This window comes from Ambystoma mexicanum, chromosome 3p (genome assembly GCF_040938575.1).
Source record: "Ambystoma mexicanum isolate Mex_15411 chromosome 3p, UKY_AmexF1_1, whole genome shotgun sequence".
Taxonomy (NCBI): domain Eukaryota; kingdom Metazoa; phylum Chordata; class Amphibia; order Caudata; family Ambystomatidae; genus Ambystoma; species Ambystoma mexicanum.
This window is the reverse complement of record NC_090925.1, coordinates 289631984-289653250: the sequence shown is the minus strand read 5'-3', so window position 1 is coordinate 289653250 and position 21267 is coordinate 289631984. Positions and strand designations below refer to the sequence as shown.

The following is a 21267-nucleotide window of genomic DNA, read 5'->3' as shown; positions in this document are numbered from 1 at the left end:
CTTGGAGGGTAGATCTAGCTCAGTTCTGCCCAACAATAAACCAGTGATGTTACCCACTTTTATATAAAGGGTGGGAGCTCACAGGGACAGGACACTCCTGAATTTCTAGCGCCTGCGTATCGTGACATTCCAGATCCACCTTTGCAAGATTGCAGACTCTACTGAAAGGCCAAAGCATAGCTGATCCTATTCCAGCAAGGCCAATGATCCAGAACTTCCACTCAAATCCCAATAACAAAGAGGGAAAAGCTATGGTACCCTTTGGGAAGCATCCTGTGACCAGACCGGCTTGTTTGCCCTACCTGCATGCCCGCTGTACCCTTGCTATCATCCAGTGACCAGACTTGCTGTTTGCCAGAACCTTTTGAGTCCAGAACCCAGTTGGTTGTCCCAAATTCCAAACTCCAGCACTAATTGCGAGTATCCCCATCCCATAGCAACACACAGTCTACTCATCCCGATACCTTGTCTTGGTCCCACTTTAAGTAATCCTATCCATATCTTGATTCCTCGTTTAAAACTGTTATAATACTCGGTGCATCTTGTCATTGATCTGCAAGAGTTAGCGCCACTTTTCTATTCACTTGTCTTGCATAGATCGCGAGTCCTTAGCAATATTTTGATTAAATAATTAAATTTTCCCTAAAGAAAAGGGGTACACTGCGTGAAGGGTTTCAACTGCAGCGTAACTTTCATATTCACGGGTGGCGTTCTTTTCTAGCCATTCAATCTTGTGTAAGTAAATCTTTTCCTTTCTTTCCAAACCGATTTTCGCTTTTTAACTTATCATAACCCTTGCCCCTGGCCCTAACAAACAGGTCATCACGGCTACACCACGGGCTTCCAACATGGCTCCAAGGGCCTTACCAAGACTCTCCTGGAGTCAGTCCTGGCACGCTCATGTGTAAAACCAGGTACCTGGGACTTACAATAGCCTTTGGGCAACATGGATGCCCCCGCATAGCTCAATCCCAGAATTGAGCTATGCGGTCTAGTGTTTTAGGTGTGGTCAGACCTAGGGGCTCGTAGGATACCTGCAGGCTATATAAGCCACGCCCAAGCTGAATAACACGCTTCGTGTTACTCTGTTAGTTGCAGCGTGACGCTTGTTAGGGAGACTTCTCTTTTCATGGCTAATTTTCCTTACCTTTAGAGTCCCCCAGCAGCTTTGCTGGATTTGAAGGGCTTGTTTCTTTTTACCTGCTAAGAGGGAGACTCTTTTTCCCACTCTTAGGCATTTTTGCTATATGTGTTCTAGGCTATTTTTGTGTTAAATGCCTATGGGATCTTTTCTCTCACCCATAGGAACCATCTTAATGCACATGTGTCACACAGCACCCTCCATGCCGTGACACTGGGGTGTCGTAGCGACCCCCAAACAGACTCCATACCCTGGGACTGACCTACTGTCTCCCAGGGCATGTAAAGTCCCCATTGACTTTAATAGTCGATTTTTATGAACTTAACCAGTACACCCCTTCTAAATATGGAAGTACTGGAAGGGGTTAATAGTTTTTCCCCTATGTTCATTTTCGAGAGGGTACCTTAAAGTCCCCCTCTACAAAGTTTCTGGCTGGTGGCAGTGGTTACTACCTTTTATATTCGACCGCAAATATTTCTCTATGGGATTTTCCCATTATTCGAGGCTACCACTTTTACTGACAGCCTCCAACATACCTCCGGTCTATTTTTTTTTATATTAACTTTACTCTGGTAGGTTTTATTTGCCAGATCTTTGATCAAACTTCTTACTCCATTTTCCTAACCAAGGTCGGGGATCCTTTGTTCGTCCATTTGGCGGGCTTCTGCCAAGAAGCTCTTCTTTCGGCACCACTGAGTCTGGGGTGTGTCTTTTTCTGGGGGGGGGGGGGGGAGTAGAACCCCCGGACAGACTTGCCACCGCAACTCAGGTCGCACTCTAACATGATAGGCTGGAGGGTCTCCCGCCAAGATGACCACTCCACTGTGTGAGTGACAGCTAGGCTGTATGAATGGGTCTCTTTCTGCATAAAAGCCAGGGTCCTGAGGACTGGAAGAGCAAGACGTCACCACTGGAACTACGGAACCGAAGGGAAGAGAAGCCAGAGACATCTTCAGCATCTACACCACCGGTGAAGCCCTGCCGGATCGTCTCACCACTTTTCTTCCACACGACGAGAGGAGATCTTCAGCGAGAGAGCCTCCTTCCCTTGAGCTGGTGGGATCAATCAGTTCACCCATCACATCCTCAGACCTGCCTTGGTCGACTCGACAGTACCCTGCACTTGAAGACCGCAAAGCCAGGCAGCTATCGACCCAGACCACGATTAAAAGGAGCATACCTTTTAAACTTCGTTTGGCAGCACCACGGATGCTTTCATCCCTGGGTAGTGCAGCGACTCAAACCTTCCTCCACGACGAGAGCCTCTCTTCCTCTGTTGGACCCCCGACCTGCAGGACAACCAGGAACAAACGCCAGCGCAGGAGCCACTTCTCCACGTTTAAGGTACATTGTTCCGCCAGGCCGCCCTTTCTCTGTGGTAGCCCTAAAGGTGTTTTAAATCCTTGGGGTCGGCCGCCCCCTCTCTTAACATGGTCTTTCGCCTTGCATCTACCTCTTCAAATGTTTACTAAAGACTTGACTGCCGCTACAAGAACATTTTTGCTCCTAAACTCTTGGTCCTGTACCACTGACTCTGGCTCAGGCCTATTGACTCTGGCTGATTTGTTAGATCTGCTCTCACTAGATGAGAAACGTGTTGATGCACCTAAATCTTCTAAACCCCTCTTCCTTCCTACTGTTTTAACGTGTGGTGTGCCATTTTGCTCAGGTTTTCATTCACTTGTCTTTTAAGTGTTACTGTGCATTTGTTCACAAAACTTCAGGGAAGTGTTGCTAGGGGGTGTCTGAATATATTTTGGTTTAACTTGTACTGTCCCTCCCTTTCGTTGAATTGGTAGAGTGCCATTTGTAGTAGGTTTTCACAATACGCAAACTTGTCTACAATTGACTAGGGAGTTGTATATGCTTTTCTTTTGACTAAACGTAACTTACTTTATTAACTGTGATCTATGGGTTGACTTAGAAGTGTATAAAATATATATTCTCTTTTTAATACAAAACTTTGGTCAGCGTTTCCTTGCTCCATAGTACTGTACTACCTATTGTGTCAACCCTGAATACTGCTCATCTCCCTCTTGAGATAAGTCTGACTGCTCAGCCACAGCATCCAACCAAATCTTTGTGGTACAGACTGATACCAAAGGGGATTTATTGCTCTCACCTATAGTCCTAATCTGGGGTAGTGCTCCCTAAGGGAACTTCCCTGGATTCTGCCTAACAACGCTCACCACGTTCCATTCATATCCTCATCTGCATCCGTGCGCCAGATACCTGCAAGAGCAAGAACTGTGTTAGCATACATTAACTTGCGAGCGGATCCTGCTTCTGTCCTCCGTTACTGCGTCTTGAATATACAGCATCTCGGCGAGCGCTCCTTCGATTGGGAAAGCCGTACCTGGGAAGAAAAGAGAAACGGAAAAGCAGCATTAGTAAGCGTTTATTCTCCAATATCAAACACTATCAGAACAAGCGCACGCTTACCTGGTGTTAACTCACCATTGGCCAACGTCCATTCCGGGGCCATTTAACGAACTGTAAGAGGGAAAAGAATACAGATTAGCACACAAGAGATCAAGAAGGCAGCATGTGCTACGCTACTCACTGCTCTTAATCTTCACGGCAGCATCCATTCCAGAACATCGCAGCGGCCTGCAAGAGAAAAAACAGGTCAGCACAGGAAAAGGCACATAGCGCCGCGCATCTCGCTTTCACTTACCATCTCGTGCACAGCCCCAAGCAGCATGGCACCACCAGAACTCCATGCGCACCCAAGGAAGAAGGAGAGACATTAATTGGGGTAATTGCAAAGTAAAGGACAAACTGCCAAACCAGCTGTTTTACCTGGACAAACGGGAGTCGCAGCAGGTCTGTTGAGGGCCCACACCAGTGAAGCGACTAGGTTGCGCCGCGCCCATCCAACACTGCGCCCCTGCACAGAACAGCAGGACGGAGAGCACACCAGATAATGAAGCAAGGTGAGGAGAACACCAAGGGGGGGTCGTTGGGTCCACAAGGGAGGTGGGCTCCAGGCTGCAAGAGACAATAAAACTAAACCCGAAATTCCTGTGTTTCAGACCCGGTCCTCAGCCAAACGAGTCCAAGGGAGGGGGTTCAAGGTCCAACAGACTGAGTGTCGTCCCCGTGGATATCAGGCGAGCGTTACAAACTGCTTTATTTTCCTAAAATCAAACCTCATTCAATTCTTCAGCTATAGTCAATCTTTCACCTCTATATTGTCCCTGTGATGTGCATCTATCACCCAGCCTAATAACCGCATTGTGGTTTAGTGTATTTCACCAGTTTCTTTTAAAAATGTGTGATTTGACTGCACTGTTCGATTTCAACCTGCTTTGTGAACTGTATGCCTTTTGTGATAGCTTACCTTATAGTTGCTAGTGATATGACATCCTTGAGGCGGTGATAAAACATATACATCATCATTTAATTACACATAACTAAGTTAAAATCCCAGTGTCATTTTAGGCCATTGCAAAGGGTTTAAAATCTGTTTTTTTGCCTCAAGGGAAGGTCAGATTTTGATTCCGTTTGCGGTCTCATATCCCTGACTAGCTTCTCCACTCAGAATTCGAGTAATTGTGGGTTGAGGGAACATTGCAGGGGAAAAACCTTAACTTGTGTGCCATTTAGTCTAATTGAAAAAGAGATCCTATTCATTTGTGCTTTGGATATGTTCTTACAGAAGGTTTCAGTAGTTTTCATTGTTATTATCACCCCATTGGTGGTGCTGCCCATAAAAAAAAAAAAAAAAAAAAAGTGCGATTTTATTTGAAATTAAAGTAAATATTGTATTCCCACCAACCGGCCTGGTTCATAGTCCATTTTGACCCGCTTATTTGTAAAAACGGGGTGTGCGATGGGTCGGGTATCGGCTCAATTTGAATTAGTTGAATATAAAGAACATATTCTAATTGAGTGCTGCAGCCTAGGCTAAGGGCAACAGTCCTGATCCAGTGTGTGACGCCCGGTTAGAATCCTTCAAAGTGGGTATACTTGCCGATTGTATACCTTAATGGTGTTGTGTGATAATACTACTACCTACGACAGTAATTCTCTGAAGGATGTAGAGCTCAATTCCAAGAAGCCCAAGTAGCAGGAACCAAAGAAGGCCCCTAAATCGGGTAGCTTCCGGGCTGTTTTTTTCTGCAGGCTTCCTGAATTATTCTTTTAGTCGCAAGACCCAGAGGAAGGAAAATGTGGTCGTCCTGAATGGCAACAGGACAGTGATTGATGCACCCGCTCACCAGATGGCAATTCCGTTGTTAAAAGGGGAGTCTGCTAATCATAAAACTCCATGGCAAAAACTTAGCGCATAAATGGGCCCTTACTGAACCAAGTCTCCCGACAACCATAGGCCCTACCTTCTAATGGCACAGGGCAGGTCAGATCACATGTGCATTCCTCACAGCTGTTGTGAGCCAGAGTCACTGCAGCCAGAGGGTGAATTTAACTTCTGCGCCCATATCCAAAATATTAGAATTGCTGTCCTTATCTATGTGGGGCAGGGTAAACGCCAAGAATAAGCTGCACCAGATTATGGTATGGTGACAGAGCACAAAAGTATTAAAAGGCACACTAATTTGAGATCATACAAACGTCAACCGTGTCACCCAGGGCCAGCTATGTGCCCACAACATGTATTCATGGCAGACTGGCTGTCTGTACTGCTCCAAGCAAGACAAATAACCAGGATGGTGCCCTGCTCTTCTGGGAAGAAGGTAACACCTCCACTCAAAGTAGCTCTCCAGGAGATCTCCTGAGAACCTTGCTTTCAAAAGGGGCACTCGCATAAAGGCCAGCCTCACACTACATGGCCTTTGAAGTTGCAGGCATGAGAAGGGGCGGAGTGAAGAGTAGCCAGTGAGTTAACTGGATGGGAGAGATGGGTTGCACAATCTTAGTTTTCAGTGGGGCTCTCTTTCATTCCTGTCACTGCCATTTCCTGTCACTGCCATTTCCTGTGGAACAAAGCATTCCGAGTATTAGCAAAGGAATGGGTCACTTGTTAGAACAGGGTTTGGACCGCTTACAGCAAGCTTGCTTCTGTCCAGTCCCCTCTCACCCTTCACCTTTTCAAGGAAGAGGTCCTCCCACTCCTTCCTCGATTCTTTCCTGGACCTCAAGTAGAAGACCTCTATGGAACCTGGTTGCTCCTCAGATGAAAGATCTGCTTGGCCAGTGTGTGGTACACCACATTAGAGCATCAGTTTATGATCCTGAGGGAAAAGGCCAGGTAGAGAGATTCAACATGACTTTGAAATAAGCTCTCCCAACCACTCTTATGACCGAGTTGTGAGAGAGCAATACAAGAGTTACTCTGGTGTTATAGCACCGTAAACTGCAAGGAAGTGTAACAGGAGCGTCTCCCTTGAAACTGATGAGGTAGGAAGGTGGGTACCGAACAGTCCCTGGTGGTGAATTCAAAAATCAAGTCAACCATGGACATGATCTTGAAAGATCGAGCACAATCTGGAGAAAGGCAAAAGGGCATGAGGATTCTAGGAGTGCTAGTTTTGCCAGGTAATAAATGGTTAGGGATGGGCAAGACTCAAACTCCCGGCAGCCTTGCAACAGGGCTGGTTCAAGAAGCTAGCAGTGTGGGAACAAATTCATTGGTCAATGATGGGCAATCCTAGCATTTGGAAAGGGTGGTCCCCGTGTGTAGATTCTGCCACCTTCCTGTTCTTTTTGAGAAGACATGTATGTGGCAGATTGAAGGGAATGCCTCTAGTCAGATTTAGATGAGGAGCATGCCACCCTTGGAGGACAGTGTACCAACTTGCTCTAAATACCTCTATCCCCCAACCCCTCCACACATACACTGCTCTTGTAATGCCATCCATGCTTTTGTCATACGTTCCGTTATGGAACCCTGGTATCCACTAGGGCTTCTAAGATGTTGGTTGGGGACTAGCTGATCTAGGAAAAGGAGGTGTCCACTATAGGGTGAAAAAAGCACTACTTCGGGACTTTGTAAAACAAAAACGCGATGGCTGGAAGGTTTAGAATTCATCTTAAACTTCTGGCAACTGCTCTGGGGAACCCCCAGACCATCCTGCTAAGCCAGTACAGAAAGGGAAAAGACTATATGCAAACCTGACTTGGTCCTACCCCCAAAGCGACAGTCCAGCCCGAACTGCTAGATCATATCCCTTCTGCATGAGACCACATGCATCCCCAGACATGTTCAAGGCTGCAACGAGGGGGAGGGGAAATCTCTTCCTTGGTTCTGTAATTGCTTGGAGACCAAGACCAGGGCCGCAGAGGCACAGAGTCCTTTCTTCTGCCTTATCAGACATTAAGCATCAAAACATTCTGACACGCAGATCACTACACCTCTAAAATGGCATGTACCCCGCTACCACCAACCCTTCGAATCCAGAATACCGCCGGCATTCATAAATGACAGCCCTCTAATTGGGATGCGTTACCATGTAGTGTTTTGGTAATTTTAGTGTGTGCATGTAGGGATAGGTCCAATGGATTTGCTTGTACTGTGGTCTGGTTTTGTTACCATGTAGTGCCACATCAGAATGTTTGGATGCAATGGAGGAATGTCGGAGTGAGCTAACTGGTGTGGATGTCCAGTGGGTGGTTTATGTAAGAATCTATACAATGTGCCTAAATGACATGCGTGGAAATGGAAATAAAGTACTCATGTACAATCAGGAGTCCAGCTTTATACTTCCATCAGGATTAGGCTACTACAGAATCCTTCTGGTCTTCAAATACAAAGATGAAGTCAGCTAATAAATTAACTTCTATAGGCAGAAATGGTACAACGGATTGGTCCACACAGCAAGCCTGTTGTTAAGAGTCCAATCCTTGCTGCAATATCATTCCCAGAACTATACCTTATCTGCCAAAAGTTGGGGGGTGGAGGGGTGTTGAAGCAAGTTTGAGTCCTAGTAGAATCCAAGATAGTAGAAAAACTATGTGGGCCAAGCCTCTCTTCTGGGGTACTCCCACTCAATTCCCCCCTTACGGTTTTCAAACTTTGATATACCTATAGTATTCAGGACCTGGGTGTGAGAGGGCCTTTGTTATGTCAGAACTTATTTGATGCTCCAGTTAGTTGCCAGGGGACCTCCCAGAGAAGGTTCCCGTCTACTGGAGGAAAGAGTGGATCCTCCTCTTGGAATAAAAAAAGAAAAGCTTCCTGGGCAGTGACCTGCACGTCTGTTGTAGTTTAGTTTAGTTTATTCATTTGTATTGCGCACCAGATCCGAGGGTATGAGGGCGCAGGAGCAACAAGGTTATTCGCAGCTTGGTTACATGTTACAATGCAGTACAGTATTTACAATGGTTTTATGGATACAATGCAGTAGATACAATAGATAATAGATCATTGAAGCAGTGATGAAAAAGGCAAAAGTTTACGGATTTACAAATATACATATTTACAGGTAAGTAGCGGTGAGGTGGGATGAATGGAATTAGCGGTCATTGTTCTTTATCCAGTGTATGTAGTTGCGTCTAAAGTGTGTGTAGGTTTGGGTTGTTCTTAGAGAAGGTGGTAGGGCGTTCCAGTGTTGGGCTGCTTTCACCTGGAAGCTGTTGCCACCCATTTTGGTGCGTTTGAATCTGGGAACTGTGAGAAGATTAGCGTTGGAGGTTCTAGTAGGTCTGTTGGATGTGTGTGTACTTATTCTGTCGACTAAGTAGCGGGGGGCAGCATTGTTGAGGCATTTGTGTGTTAGTGAGGCCACTTGTGAGCAGGATTTTATCTGTTGCGTTGAGCCAGTTAGCTCTCCTAATATTGGAGATGTGTTCTCTCTTGGGGATGCTGAGCGCTGCCCTGAGAGCGTTGTTTTGTAGCGTCTGTATTTTGTTAGTAACCTGTTTGCTGGCTCCTACGTAGAGGGCATTGCAATAGTCCAGTTTTGATAATACAAGGGCTCTGGCTAGGGTAATGCAGCTCTGGGTGGATAAGAAGGGTTTGGCTGCTCTTATAAGCTTATAAGTGTAGGCTGTGGAGGATGCCATAGTGCTAACCTGTTTATGGAAGGAGAGGGAGGATTCAATGTATATTCCTAAGGTTTTTACTTCCTTAGCTCAGATTCCCGTCTATAATGAAGCTGGTGTAGTTGTGGTCCAATTTGGTTAGGTTTGCGGTAGAACCAAGTATAATGAGTTCAGTCTTGTCATCATTCAGGCATAGACTGTGAGATGCCATCGATGCCTGGATGATGAGATACACCCTGTTCACCAAGGCCAAATCATGGTTGTAATCTCCCGTCAACCGGATGAGGATCTGGGTATCATCGGCATAATTAGTGTAGGTGATACCCAGACCATCTACATAATCAAACAGGGGCTTTGTAAACACGTTGTACAGTGTAGAGGAGACGCATGAGCCCTGGGGGGACTCCACATGTGATGGGGATGGGGTCGGTGGCAGCTGTGGTGGAGGAGACACGCATGGATCTGTTGCTAAGGAATGACTCGATCAAGCCGATGGCTTCTTGGAAAAAGTGGGCAGCTGAGTCCAGGTGATTGCATAAGATTTTGTGATCAACTGGATCAAACGCAGCAGAGAGGTCGAGGAGAAGCAGTAAAGCCATTTTCCCGTTGTCTCCGAGTGTCAATTTGAGCCTTCAGGTAGATGAGGGCTGTTTTTGTCCCGTGTTGGGGTTTGAAGCCCGATTGTCCGATACCAAGGAGGTGGTTTAGTTCAAGGTATTTTTGGATTTGTTGGTAGGCTGTCTTGTCTAATATCTTGAGCAGGAAGGGGACAGTGGTAATGGGTCTGTAGTTGGTGGGAATGGAGGGGTCCAGAGAAGGCTTTTTGAGAAGGGGGAGGACCCAGGACTCTTTGAGGTTGCTGGGGACGGTACCTGAGGAGGAGGCGTTGATGAGTCTTGTGATGAATGGCGAGAGGTCTCTTGCCACATCTTTAATAATTTGTGGGGGGGGGGTAAAGGTCGCCCTGACAGTTAGATGGTTGGCTGAGAATGATTTTTTCTACTTTGAGAGTGGAGACTTTGGAGAAGCTAAAGTTCGAGGGGTTGGATGGTTTGGCTAGGGAGTCTCTTATTTTTGATTTTAGTTTGAAGGCTTGTGACTTTGTTAAGGGCATTTTGGACACTGGTGCACCATTGTTTGTCCTTCACACAGGTGTCTGGGGTTAGCACATGTGTTTCCAGTTCTTTAATGATCGTAAACAACTCTTTGGTGCTGGAGTTGGATTGAGCTATTCTCAGGTTGTACGATTCTTGTTTGGCAGCTATGATTTCTTTTTTGTAATTGGACGTTATTTTATTGAGCAATATTTTGTTGTGGTCTGTGGGAGAAGGTCTCCAAGCTTGTTCCATTTTGCGTTTTTCTAGTCTAAGGGTTTTGAGGTGATTGGAGAACCAGTGGTTGAGATGCTTTTTTCGGTTTACATTTTCTTAGTTTTAATGGTGCAATGGAGTCTCAGGCGGTGCGCATAGTTTTGTTGTAGCCTTCTACCAGGTCGTGAGGGTTGGAGGAAGAAGGGAGTTGGTTAAGAGTAGGGAGGATGAGTGGTATCAGTTTTTCCACTGATATTTTTTTTACTTCTCGTGGGGATGGCTGAGGCTAGCACATTGTTGGTGATGGGGCTCGAGGCTTCGAGGGTAAAGGAGAGGAGATGGTGGTCGGACCATGATTGAGGGGAGTTATCAGTAATGGAGGCTGCGCAGTTGTAGTCTGCTACCTAGTCGAGGGTTCTCCCTTTGTTGTGGGTGGGGCCAGATACTTTTTGGGTAAAGCCCAATTCAGAAAGTGTATTATTGAGGAGGGTAGCCTGGTGATCTTTGGGGGTCTTTAAAGCCTAGGTAGAAGTCCCCTAGGAGGAGGCTTTGGGAGGTGTTTTTCAGGTTATTGGTGAGGATGGTGCTATGGTCTTCCTCGAAGGATCCTAAGGGTCCGGGAGGCCTGTAGAGTAAGTGAATGGATATCGTTTGGGAATTAGTAGTAGGCAGCTTAGCAGTGAGTGTTTCACAAGATGGTAAGTGGGTAGAGGAGTCGAGTCTAATGTTGAGGTGTGTTTTGGCAATTACGGCCAGGCCACCGCCTCTAGATTCTGTTCTATCCGCTCGGAGGATGATGTAGTCGCCGGGGATGGCTAGTGAGAGGGCTGGTCCTGCAGCTGCGTGGAGCCAGGACTCGGTTACGGCTAAGAAATCTAGATCATCTGCTAGGATGAGGTCCGCTATGTCTGTAGCGTGGGCTATTACAGAACGTGCGTTGATAAGGGCGCCTTTTATGAGTGCGGCAGTGGTTTTGGTGGGGGTGGAGATGGTGGCTGTGGTGTAGGTTTTGTGTTTGGGTGTAGTATTAGGTGGGCTGGTCTTAGGTCTTTCCAATGTGAGGTTGGCGCAGGTGCTAATGGTAGTGGAGCGGTTATTCAGTTTGGACTGGATAGAGTCCCTGGCTCGAGGCTCGTACAGTTTAGGTAATCTGGATCGTAATCTGGTATTTCTTTCTGAGAGGCTGCATGGTAGGGTGAATTGGAACGGCATGGTTGTGGCGTGGGGCTCTATGGAATGTGGTCGAGTGGTGCCTATGGTGGCCAAGCTCAAGGTGGAACTAGGCGGACAAGAGGAATTAATGAGTTGGAGAATAGTTAGCAGCATTGTGAAGATGCCTGGTAGGAACATTTTGTTGGTGGTGGGTAGATATACCAAGTTCAGGCAGTTAGGCCTGTCATCATGAGCGAGTCCACACAACAAGCTGACACTAGGACATCTAAAAAGGCTTGTGGCTTTGTTAACGTGTGATCCCAGTACCTTTCATGTCAATCCTTACATGGTTGACATTTAATTATGAATTCACTGCCATCAGGCTTACTATGGGGGCTAGGAGGTTTGAGTCGAGTTCAGAAGGTACATGCGACCCTTGAACCTGCCCTGTTGCCACTGAGACAACTGAAGGGGGATGTCAGCAGACATCCTATTCTTTTTGGCATGGAGCATTTATGAAAGTCCTATTAGCAGAGCTAACTTTCAGAGTCCAAATTACAAAGCCGAGGTTTCTACACCTTCGAAGATGGCAGTCTATCACGAGCCCCAGTTTGTAAAATACCAGTATGTTACCAGCCAGCACAATTCCATATTTCCAAAACACTCATGCAACCTTTCAGAGGGCAACATTTAATGTTGCAAGATACTAGCCAGGCATAAAAAGTCACTTGCCCCTGCATTTCTACACAGACAACAATTGCTTACTCGCCAAGAGTCAATTCACTAGCTAGTGGCAAGTGCAAATTTTGATCCTACCAGCTATATATTCCAGGCCTGCCAACTCCAGCATATGGCACTGAAAAACAAAAAGGAGAGGTAGCAGTTCCCTTTAGAAACCCTACTTGTGCAGCTTAATTTGAAATATATATCTATGCATGGAAAGCAGGCTGCTGTGGTCACACCTTATTACTGCGCCAGAAAACAAATGTATGCTGGAGAATGTATGCTGGAGACTAAGTCCAATTGCTGTTGTGTGATAAGGAGGTTTAATTGATCTGCCCTATGGATTACACGTGTTTCGGCAAGGTGCCTTTCTCAAATCAGGGCTTATCCAACTTTATTTCTCTTGATCAATCCCAACTGCAAATATCATTGCCGCGTCCCGACTTCGCTTGAACGCGGGACGCGGCAATGATATTTGCAGTTTGGATTGATCCCCGTTATTACACTTCCAGTAATGATCAAGAGAAATAAAGTTGGATAAGCCCTGATTTGAGAAAGGCACCTTGCCGAAACACGTGTAATCCATAGGGCAGATCAATTAAACTTCCTTATCACACAACAGCAATTGGACTTAGTCTCCAGCATACATTTTTTTCTGGCACAGTAATAAGGTGGGACCACAGCAGCCTGGTTTCCTAATTAAACAAACCGAGTTGAGGAACTCGAAGTCTCCGTTCTATGGCACACCAATGCGACTGTGCAAATGTTTGCATTTAATCAGGTCGCGGAGGTTCTAAGTGATATCAACCCAAACGTTCTTTCAAAATCTGTCCATATATCTATGCATATTTGTATTTATTATTTATACAACATTATTTCTGGTAGCATGATATGGCCGTAGATCATGACAAAGATTTCTGCTCCATAGATGAAGGGCCAGGGGGAAAACGACATTATCGTCGCAATCAAGAGCAGGTGAGCGAGCCAGTGGTGAAGAAGCCATCAGTCTGCTTGCGCAACATTGCACTGTCGCCTCACAACTGCCATGTCACACCGCACATGGTGCTACACTGTCGCCTCACCACTGCCATGTCACAACGCACATGGTGAAACATCACAATTTTCAGAAGGCCCACACCACGGGTGGTACTAAAGCCACAATACAGTAACAGTCTTTTGCATCCACCCACCCTCATAACCAAACTTCTAATCCTGCATTCAATATCATACAACAACCAACTTATCCCAATGCCGCACTGCACCTCACAAATACCTGCCTGCGCAAAGTAACACTAACACACAGCAACTGGCCTCTCTAATACGGTAGCATGGAGCAACTATCCCAGAGCAGCCCCCTCAATCTTAATCCTAACCCACAGTCCAAGGCTCTAAAAAGGGCATCTTTTACACGCAGGTTAGATCAAGCAAACATTTCATGCCCAGGCTTAGTTAACTAGTAAAAAAGGCCAGCAACCCTGCCTATTTGAATGCACTGTTTTTTCCAGGCATCCCTTAACATGCATTGACAAATACAACAGTTTTGGCTTTTGTGAAGACATTGGCTATGCATTTTCCCCCCAGGCACTGCCATAACGGTACTAGGTGGTCATAAATTTGCAGCACTGGAAAGGGTTAAAAAACCTGTGCATATATGTTAGTGCCTGGCAAATGCCCATCATACATACATATGCACACACACACACACACACTAGGAACAATGCTTTTTTGAACACATAAGAACGTACAATAGATCAGATTTGACAGGAAGCAGAGAGCTTCTTAAAATGGGGCGAGTTTGAGGGACATTCTGACCAGGTTGTGGAGGGGATTAAACTGAACAGTCACCTGGGACTATACATAAAGGACAACCTACACTGGACATTTTTAGGTGCAGGCAGCCAGTACGGCTTGCTGTGCCCGGGATGTGACCTTGATGGGTGAAGTGCTAGAATGGAGGCAGAAGTAGTGAGGGAAAGTGGCAAGTTAGAGGCGTGGGAAAATTGTTTGCTAGCAGACAGAGAGGTAGGTTAAACGGGTAACTGATGCGAGGAGGTAGGATTTTAGTTTGGTTTTGAACAAATCTGTGTTGACTTTCTCAGATGTCCAGGGGGGAGAGAATGTCATGCTAGAAGAGAGACAGGGCAGAAGCACAGGGAGGGCAAGTAGCCATGGCAGAGATTGCGAGGTGGCTAGATAGTGGTGCCTTCACGTGGATACCTATGTACAATGTAAAACTGTGGGCTCGAGTACAAAGAAACGATATGAGGGCACACATACCACCTAGGCATCGTTATTGCACCAGTACAGTATTTGCAGCTGACATCAAACTATTACAGCTGTAACTGTAATTAACAGCTATTAAAAAGACTACTTATAAATACCAATGGCACTTCCACAACAGCATAGCATGTGATGTTATGTTACTGTTTGAGAGAGTAGCTAAAGGGATCCCAGGAGGAAGCATTCTGTGCAGGTACTGCTAGAGACTGGCAACAGGGATTAACATGGACATGGGGAGTCAACGGGTGGGCAAATAACCAACAGCACCCACAGGCTGTCTCCCTTGTCACATCCCATCTCCCCCTAGGTGTACTGCAAAAGCAATAGCTCCGGCTTAGAGGTGCCATCACCTAACAACCAAAACTATAAAGTAGCTTTCTAATAAATCAAAGCTATCGAGAGCCAGATTAGCTGGACACCAACATATCCATGTTACATTTAAGTATAAGAGAATTTGGATACATCTATAAGACATGCAACAGACATGCATAACGGAAAAACGTTGCGGTGTATATCTTGTGTGGAAGTTACATTTGCAGCATGCTATGCATTTACACCTTGTTGCTTTAGTATATATACACCTCCATCCAGTGTGATGCCTGAATCGCTATAAGCAAATCTATATCTCAATTGCTTGCCCCGGCATTTGGGTGGCGTGAGGGGTATCTGTGCCAGGGATAACACGAGGCAGGGCTATAACATGGCAGTGTGCGCTATTGGGGTGAAGTATGCATGCTTAGCACAACCGTACAACCAGTTGAGCGTGGCAGGTCCATCTGATCCCACGCTGCTACACAAGAAACAAGCATAACCAAAGACAACCGTTTTGGCTTTAGCATAGGCATTTGCCAGCTACTCACAAATTCATACTACCTGGCCACAAATAAAACAACAGCAGAAAAATGGTTTGAGTGCCTCTCAGCAACAGCGCCTGGCAAAATCTCATCTATACACAAGCCAAAACTGTTCGCTTTGCCAATGATTTTTTTTAGCATGACATTGGATGCAAGGTCACACATAGTACTTTTTCAAGTGGCTCAAGCTACAAGAAAGACTTCACTACTCTAGAACACCATTCAGGCTTAACACACAGTTTAGCCACTTCACCATTGATTCCATTAAAATCAATGTCTCAGACTCCGTCAAAACCCTAAGAGTCTACCTGGACTCTAACCTGTCCATGAATAGACAAGACAGTACCATTGCTTTCTCTGCAGCCTACCGTGCCAAACTAATTGACGCAGCCAGGCCATTTCTCTCCAAAGAAAACTGCACCAACATAGCTAGAGCCATCATGGGCTCTAGGCTAGACTACTGCAATGTACTCTTCCTAGGGACATCTACAAAAAACCTGGATAGACTACAGGTCATCCAGAACACGCTCCAAGCAGCCCAAGGCACATCCAAGAGAGAGAGAGCACATTACGGCCGCCAGGAAAACAGCTCACTGGCTCCCAATAAAAGACATCATATTCAAAACCCTGACACTGACTCACAAGTGCATCCACCTCTCCGCACCAGGCTACCTTTCGCAAAGGATCCACTCTTCCACATCTGCAAGACCAACCAGAACACCCTACGCCAACATGCTTTGTGTGCCCATGGTAAGGGGATGCAAAGCAGGTGGCACCAGCTTCCCTTGCCTCGCACTGGAATGCCCTACCTCCCACCCTCCGAGGCGAGACATCTCTGATGGCTTTCCACAAAACCATGAAAACAGTGCTCTTCACTTGACGTACACCACGACCACCAGCTATCCGATAAACCTCACAAATGTACCATGTATGTATGCACACCAATGTACAATTGTATGCAAATATAGCCACTTCTGCTGCTCCCACCCTGTAACTAAGATCTTTGCAAGTAACAGCGCCTCGATGGCCAAGGGCTGCTGTGCGCTATACAAATGTAATAAATTAATACACTTGCTTAAGACATGTTTATTGCACCAGTGGCACGTGTGAATAACACGACAGACCCCCCCCCCCCCTACAGAACAAAAAGTTTGATGTTACTGTTGGGCCAGTTCAAACAAATCCCGCGGGGGTGTGTAAGGGCAGATACTTGGGTGGATAGTCCATATGTACTAGCACGGCCTGAGTAAGTCAATAGCTGGGTAAATAACTAAACAGCTCCCACAGGCTTTGTGCCCCGCCTGTCATCTCTCTATCTTTATTTCGCGTGGCAGCTTTCTGTGCCGGGCAAAACTAAATAAATAAAATGATACAAAAAAGATGAAGTCAGAGAAATAACATGAGCTGCACTAGTATTGCACACATCATTTGTAGCACAACTGACAAGATATATAGTGTGAAGTGAACAAAGCACACACGACGTTATAGCCCACCTCGTGTAATACCGCTGCTCAGCCCCCTTCCCTTCCTCCCCTCGTGCTACAGCCCCTTCCTGCGAGATACACCACTATACCGGCACGTGCGGCAACCCCTCCCGTACGAAATGCCAGAAAAGGCTAGCTGCGACTATTTCGCTGTTATTGTATCTCCTCAGCAGGACTCGGTCCTGTTAACACCAACTTGCAGCTTGCGCGAGATTCCACCCATGCACCGCTCTCACCTTCTCCATGTTGCTTCCTCTCTCTGGTCTGCCGCCTGCCTCTGCCGCCGCTTTACTTCACCCCTCCACGCGCCTTCTCGAAGTTACTAGAAGATGACAGCTCTTCCCTCTGCTTTTCGGCTATTGGATACTACTCGCAGCAGTCAACTCACTAGCGGTGCTGATAGGTTGCAGAGGCCGGTCACTAACGGATCCGCCTTCAAGGGACTGACTGGCACTTCCTCCAGAACATGAAGGGAGGGCAAAGCTACACTCTTTCTACTTACGGCGGCCACCTTGGAGTTGATCGTTTTAACTAACTTCAAAGATCAAACTGTAGATATTTGCTATAATTTCAGTACTTAATATGGCAAGAGTATCCGGCCTATGACATACGAATGTACCCTTTAAATTAATGTAATTGACTCGCTTTTTCAACGTAATACTGTTTTTTTCTCCATATATGGTTTCCATTCTTTTTTAAAATACACACCGTTCCAATTCATGTCGATAGGCCAAAATGCAAGTTTATTTGGTACTTTTATTGCGTGCAGGCGGCCTTTTTCTAACGGTATATTTCTGTACTCAACCTCTGCTTCATCTTCCATAACTACGTTAGCAGTCGACCTCAGCAAGAAGGTTTAAGAAAATATGGCGCATAAGGTGGCCATTATTAAAGGGAGCTTTGTCAGCCCTCACCAGTAAAACAAATGGTAGGGGTGGATTCTCCAAGTGGCAAACAGAGAGCCCAGCTTTAGTAGTAAGTTGAAAAAACGGTTTAACAATATAACCTTTTTAATAGATGAATATATCCTTTTACATACGTGTGAACAAACTGTGTCCTAATTAACTCTTATTGTGGTGCAACATTATTTATGGGACTCTCGCTGTTTCGAACTGTAAAACTATCTTTCGCCCATTACAGCTGTTCTTATTGGCTCTAAACAGAGGCTGACTAATTTCGGAGACGACTCGATTATATAAGTTTGTTTTACTCTTTCCTGGTCTTCCTGCACGCTCAGCATTGGTTGTATTTCTGGAGGGAGGGCGGGTATAGTCGTTGCGTAGTGCAACGCCCATTGGCTTGCTGCTTGACTCGTCTGGAATTTTCTCGCCGAGTCCACTCCTTATGGGCGTGAAGAGTGCTCTGCCGAAAGGGTCCATTGAGGGATGGGAAGGAGATCTTGCCCTTTTTGTCCTAACTCGTGCATTCACTTTCAGGAAGCATTCGTAGATCGGTTGGGCTCAGTCTTAATCGTGTGGGTACTTTGTTATTTTGACGGGGGAGCTAAAATAGTTATTTTTCTTTGGAAATAGCCAAGCTCCTACGTTATTTTGTTTATACGGTTCCATGTTCAGGAGTAGTTTTGAGTTGAAAACTATAAGGCGCATCTGTATGTATTTTAAGCGCAAAACCTGCTGGGAATTGGACACCTGTCTCTTCTTGCTACTCGTAATGATTTCTTTCCAAAGTTTTGCTATTTTTATGTGTGCATGCTCCATTGGTTTTATCAGTGGTGGACTGGCCTACAGTAACTGGAAATTTCCCCCATGGGACTCCTTCGTGTGGGTAGCATGTTTTGTTGTTGCTGCATGCACAATGATGACATGGAAAAGTACTACATGTCCTATAGCAGCTGGGATATGTTGTCTCCGCTCCCCACGTATAAGCACGTGCTGGCATTCTATGCGTCCCACAAAGATGGGCAGAAGGACGTGACCAGCCGTCGTGAGCAAGGGTATTGCTAAAAGCTATCTGCAGCCCAGCAACATTAGACGTTTTCTTGTGACGGGTCCTAGCATGACAAGGTAGATGACCCCTTCCATATCTTCCCATAGACAAGGTCCTTCCCCCCCCCCGCAGATTGTTTCCCCCCTTCTTTCAAAACACTCAACCACACCCTGGAACTCAGATGGTGGGCCGACCCATCTTCCCAAAATAGAGCAGCTTACTCCAATCAGATCAAAGTATGCAAGGCAGAAATCCGGAAGGCCAAAAATATTCTATGGGAACAGAATCTCTTAACGCCCGTAACCGCAGCAAGGAACTCCACAAGATCTTCTCAGAATGCAAGGCCACTGGCTGAACCTCCGGTATTGTACGTTTTGACCGTATCTAAATGGTCGCACGTACAAAAAGGTCTAAAAATGCAACCACCAAAGGTTCGAACACCAAAAGTTTGAACCTTTGATGGTAGCATTGCAGGTAAGTTATAAAAAAAAGACTCTGGGGCTGCAGGGGTTTCCCCCACAGCCCCCGCTCACTATACTGTGTGGTATAGTGAGTGGGGTGTTGCGGGGGACAACCCTGCAGCCCACCCCCGAAAAGACAAAATAAACGTGGGCTGCGGGTTGTCCCCCGCAACACCCCGCTCACCATACTTCGTAGTGTAGTGAGCGGGGGTTGTGGGGGAAACCCCTGCAGTCCCCGTAAAATAAAAAGAAAAGGACTCTGCAGCACCGGTTCCCGATCACAGAAGTGAAAGGGAACTGGCACCGCAGGGACTCCGCGTGAAGAAAAAGGTAAGTGGGGTTTGTTTATGTTGGGGGTGTGGGTGGATGTGTGTTTAGGGTGGGGGTGGGGGTGTGGGTATGTACGTGTGTTCGCATGAGAAAGGTGCAAACTTTTGGTGGTTCGCTCCTTTCTCATGCAAACTTTCCGGCCATGGGCAAATCAGCCGCGGTCGGATCACGTAGATCTGAACCTCCCACCCACCACCTCAGCTCCTAAGCACTTTGTGATGCCCTCTCGGACCACTTCCTCAACATTTCTGTATAAAGAAACTGCACCATCCGTGCCAAACTAGCAGCGCTCCCGCCTCGATCACCTGCACCCCAGCCTGGCCCTACTAAACCTCCCACCTACCCCCTATCTTCACCTCATTCTCTCCCATCATTCGACCCGAATTGCTGAAGCTACTTGCTGGCAGCTGCCCATCTGGATCCCCTGGAGATACATGTCCTCCTCAAAGATATCTTTTCATCAACCTTTGCAGGCAGCATCATGAGATCTATCGTTAACTTATCCCTCACCTCAGGCATATTCCCAGCAGCATTCAAGACATCACATTTTAAACCCCTCCTCAAAAAAACCTCCCTTGGCCCTGTCCAGCAAACCACAGACCTATTTCCTTTTTTTAAGATTCATTAAAGTTTCAGCAACATTCACAAAAAGCTCAACATTCCATCATAACGCCCCACTCCCCGAAATCACTGAAAAGAAAACAAAAGAGTGATCATAAAATCAAATCATCAAGATGTACAATGGCATGGAGTTCTTAGCAGCAGTAAACATTCAAGGTCACACTGTATGGGTCCTGCCAGTCCTGTGACTGAAGTAGAGGTAGGTGCAGTCCTCCCTCATCCCACTGTGCATCCCATGAGAATGGTACAAACCCGCCAATTTGACCTGGTCCACAAGACCATTCCATACCTACACCCCATTCATCCACAGTGCCTCTTATTCACCATTCTTCCGGGATCCCCTATGGATTCCTCACCTACAATGCCAAGTTCCCACTTCCTAATCAATGGCCCCCAATCTTCCTGAAATGACCCCATGTGATCATTAACTATTGTAATGAGCTTTTCAGTTATATACATATCTCGAAGTTTATGCTCCCACTCCTCCCTCCTTGGGGCGTCCAGAGCTTGCCATTTCTGGGATACTGCTATTCTGCCTACCCTCAACAGTACCCCACATATCCTCGGGAGCCTGTAGTCCTCACTACCCGTAGGGGGAATACCCAATAACAGCTGCAGGGTGTCTGTTGCCCAATCAATCCTACTTAGTTCGTTAATCCAACTGAAGACCTCTCCGCACTAAGACTGTATTTTTGGGCCAAACCACCACATATGAAATTGGCAGCCAATTTGACCACATGCCCTTGGACACAAAGGGAAAGCAGCATGAAACGAGAGTTTAACAGGGTCTATATGCCAAGCATGCAACATCTTAACATTGTTCTCAATAGCTGCGGTGAAAAGGTTGTCATGGAAGGAAGCTGAAAAAACTCTCCTCCAAATCTCCAGTATTTCCTTTGCCACCAGGTTATGCCAAGGGGTCTTACAATTCTGTTTATTCTCCAAATGAGAGATAATTAGAACATTATACATTTTCAAAGGTATCCCTTTTCTACTTGTGGTGGTAGCTATAATGGTCTC

At 46.2% G+C, this 21267-nt stretch overlaps 1 protein-coding gene across 1 annotated transcript in view; it reads right to left on the bottom strand.

The window, feature by feature from the left end:
- Positions 1 to 17389, bottom strand: part of STIP1 (stress induced phosphoprotein 1) — an 812376-nt gene extending 794987 nt beyond the window's left edge. Inside the window, exon 1 of the mRNA XM_069650819.1 lies at positions 17125 to 17389. Within this exon, the coding sequence (XP_069506920.1) occupies positions 17125 to 17133 (9 nt within the window). The 5' untranslated portion in view covers positions 17134 to 17389. The remainder of the gene's footprint in view (positions 1 to 17124) is intronic.
- Between the last annotated feature and the right edge of the window lie 3878 nt (positions 17390 to 21267).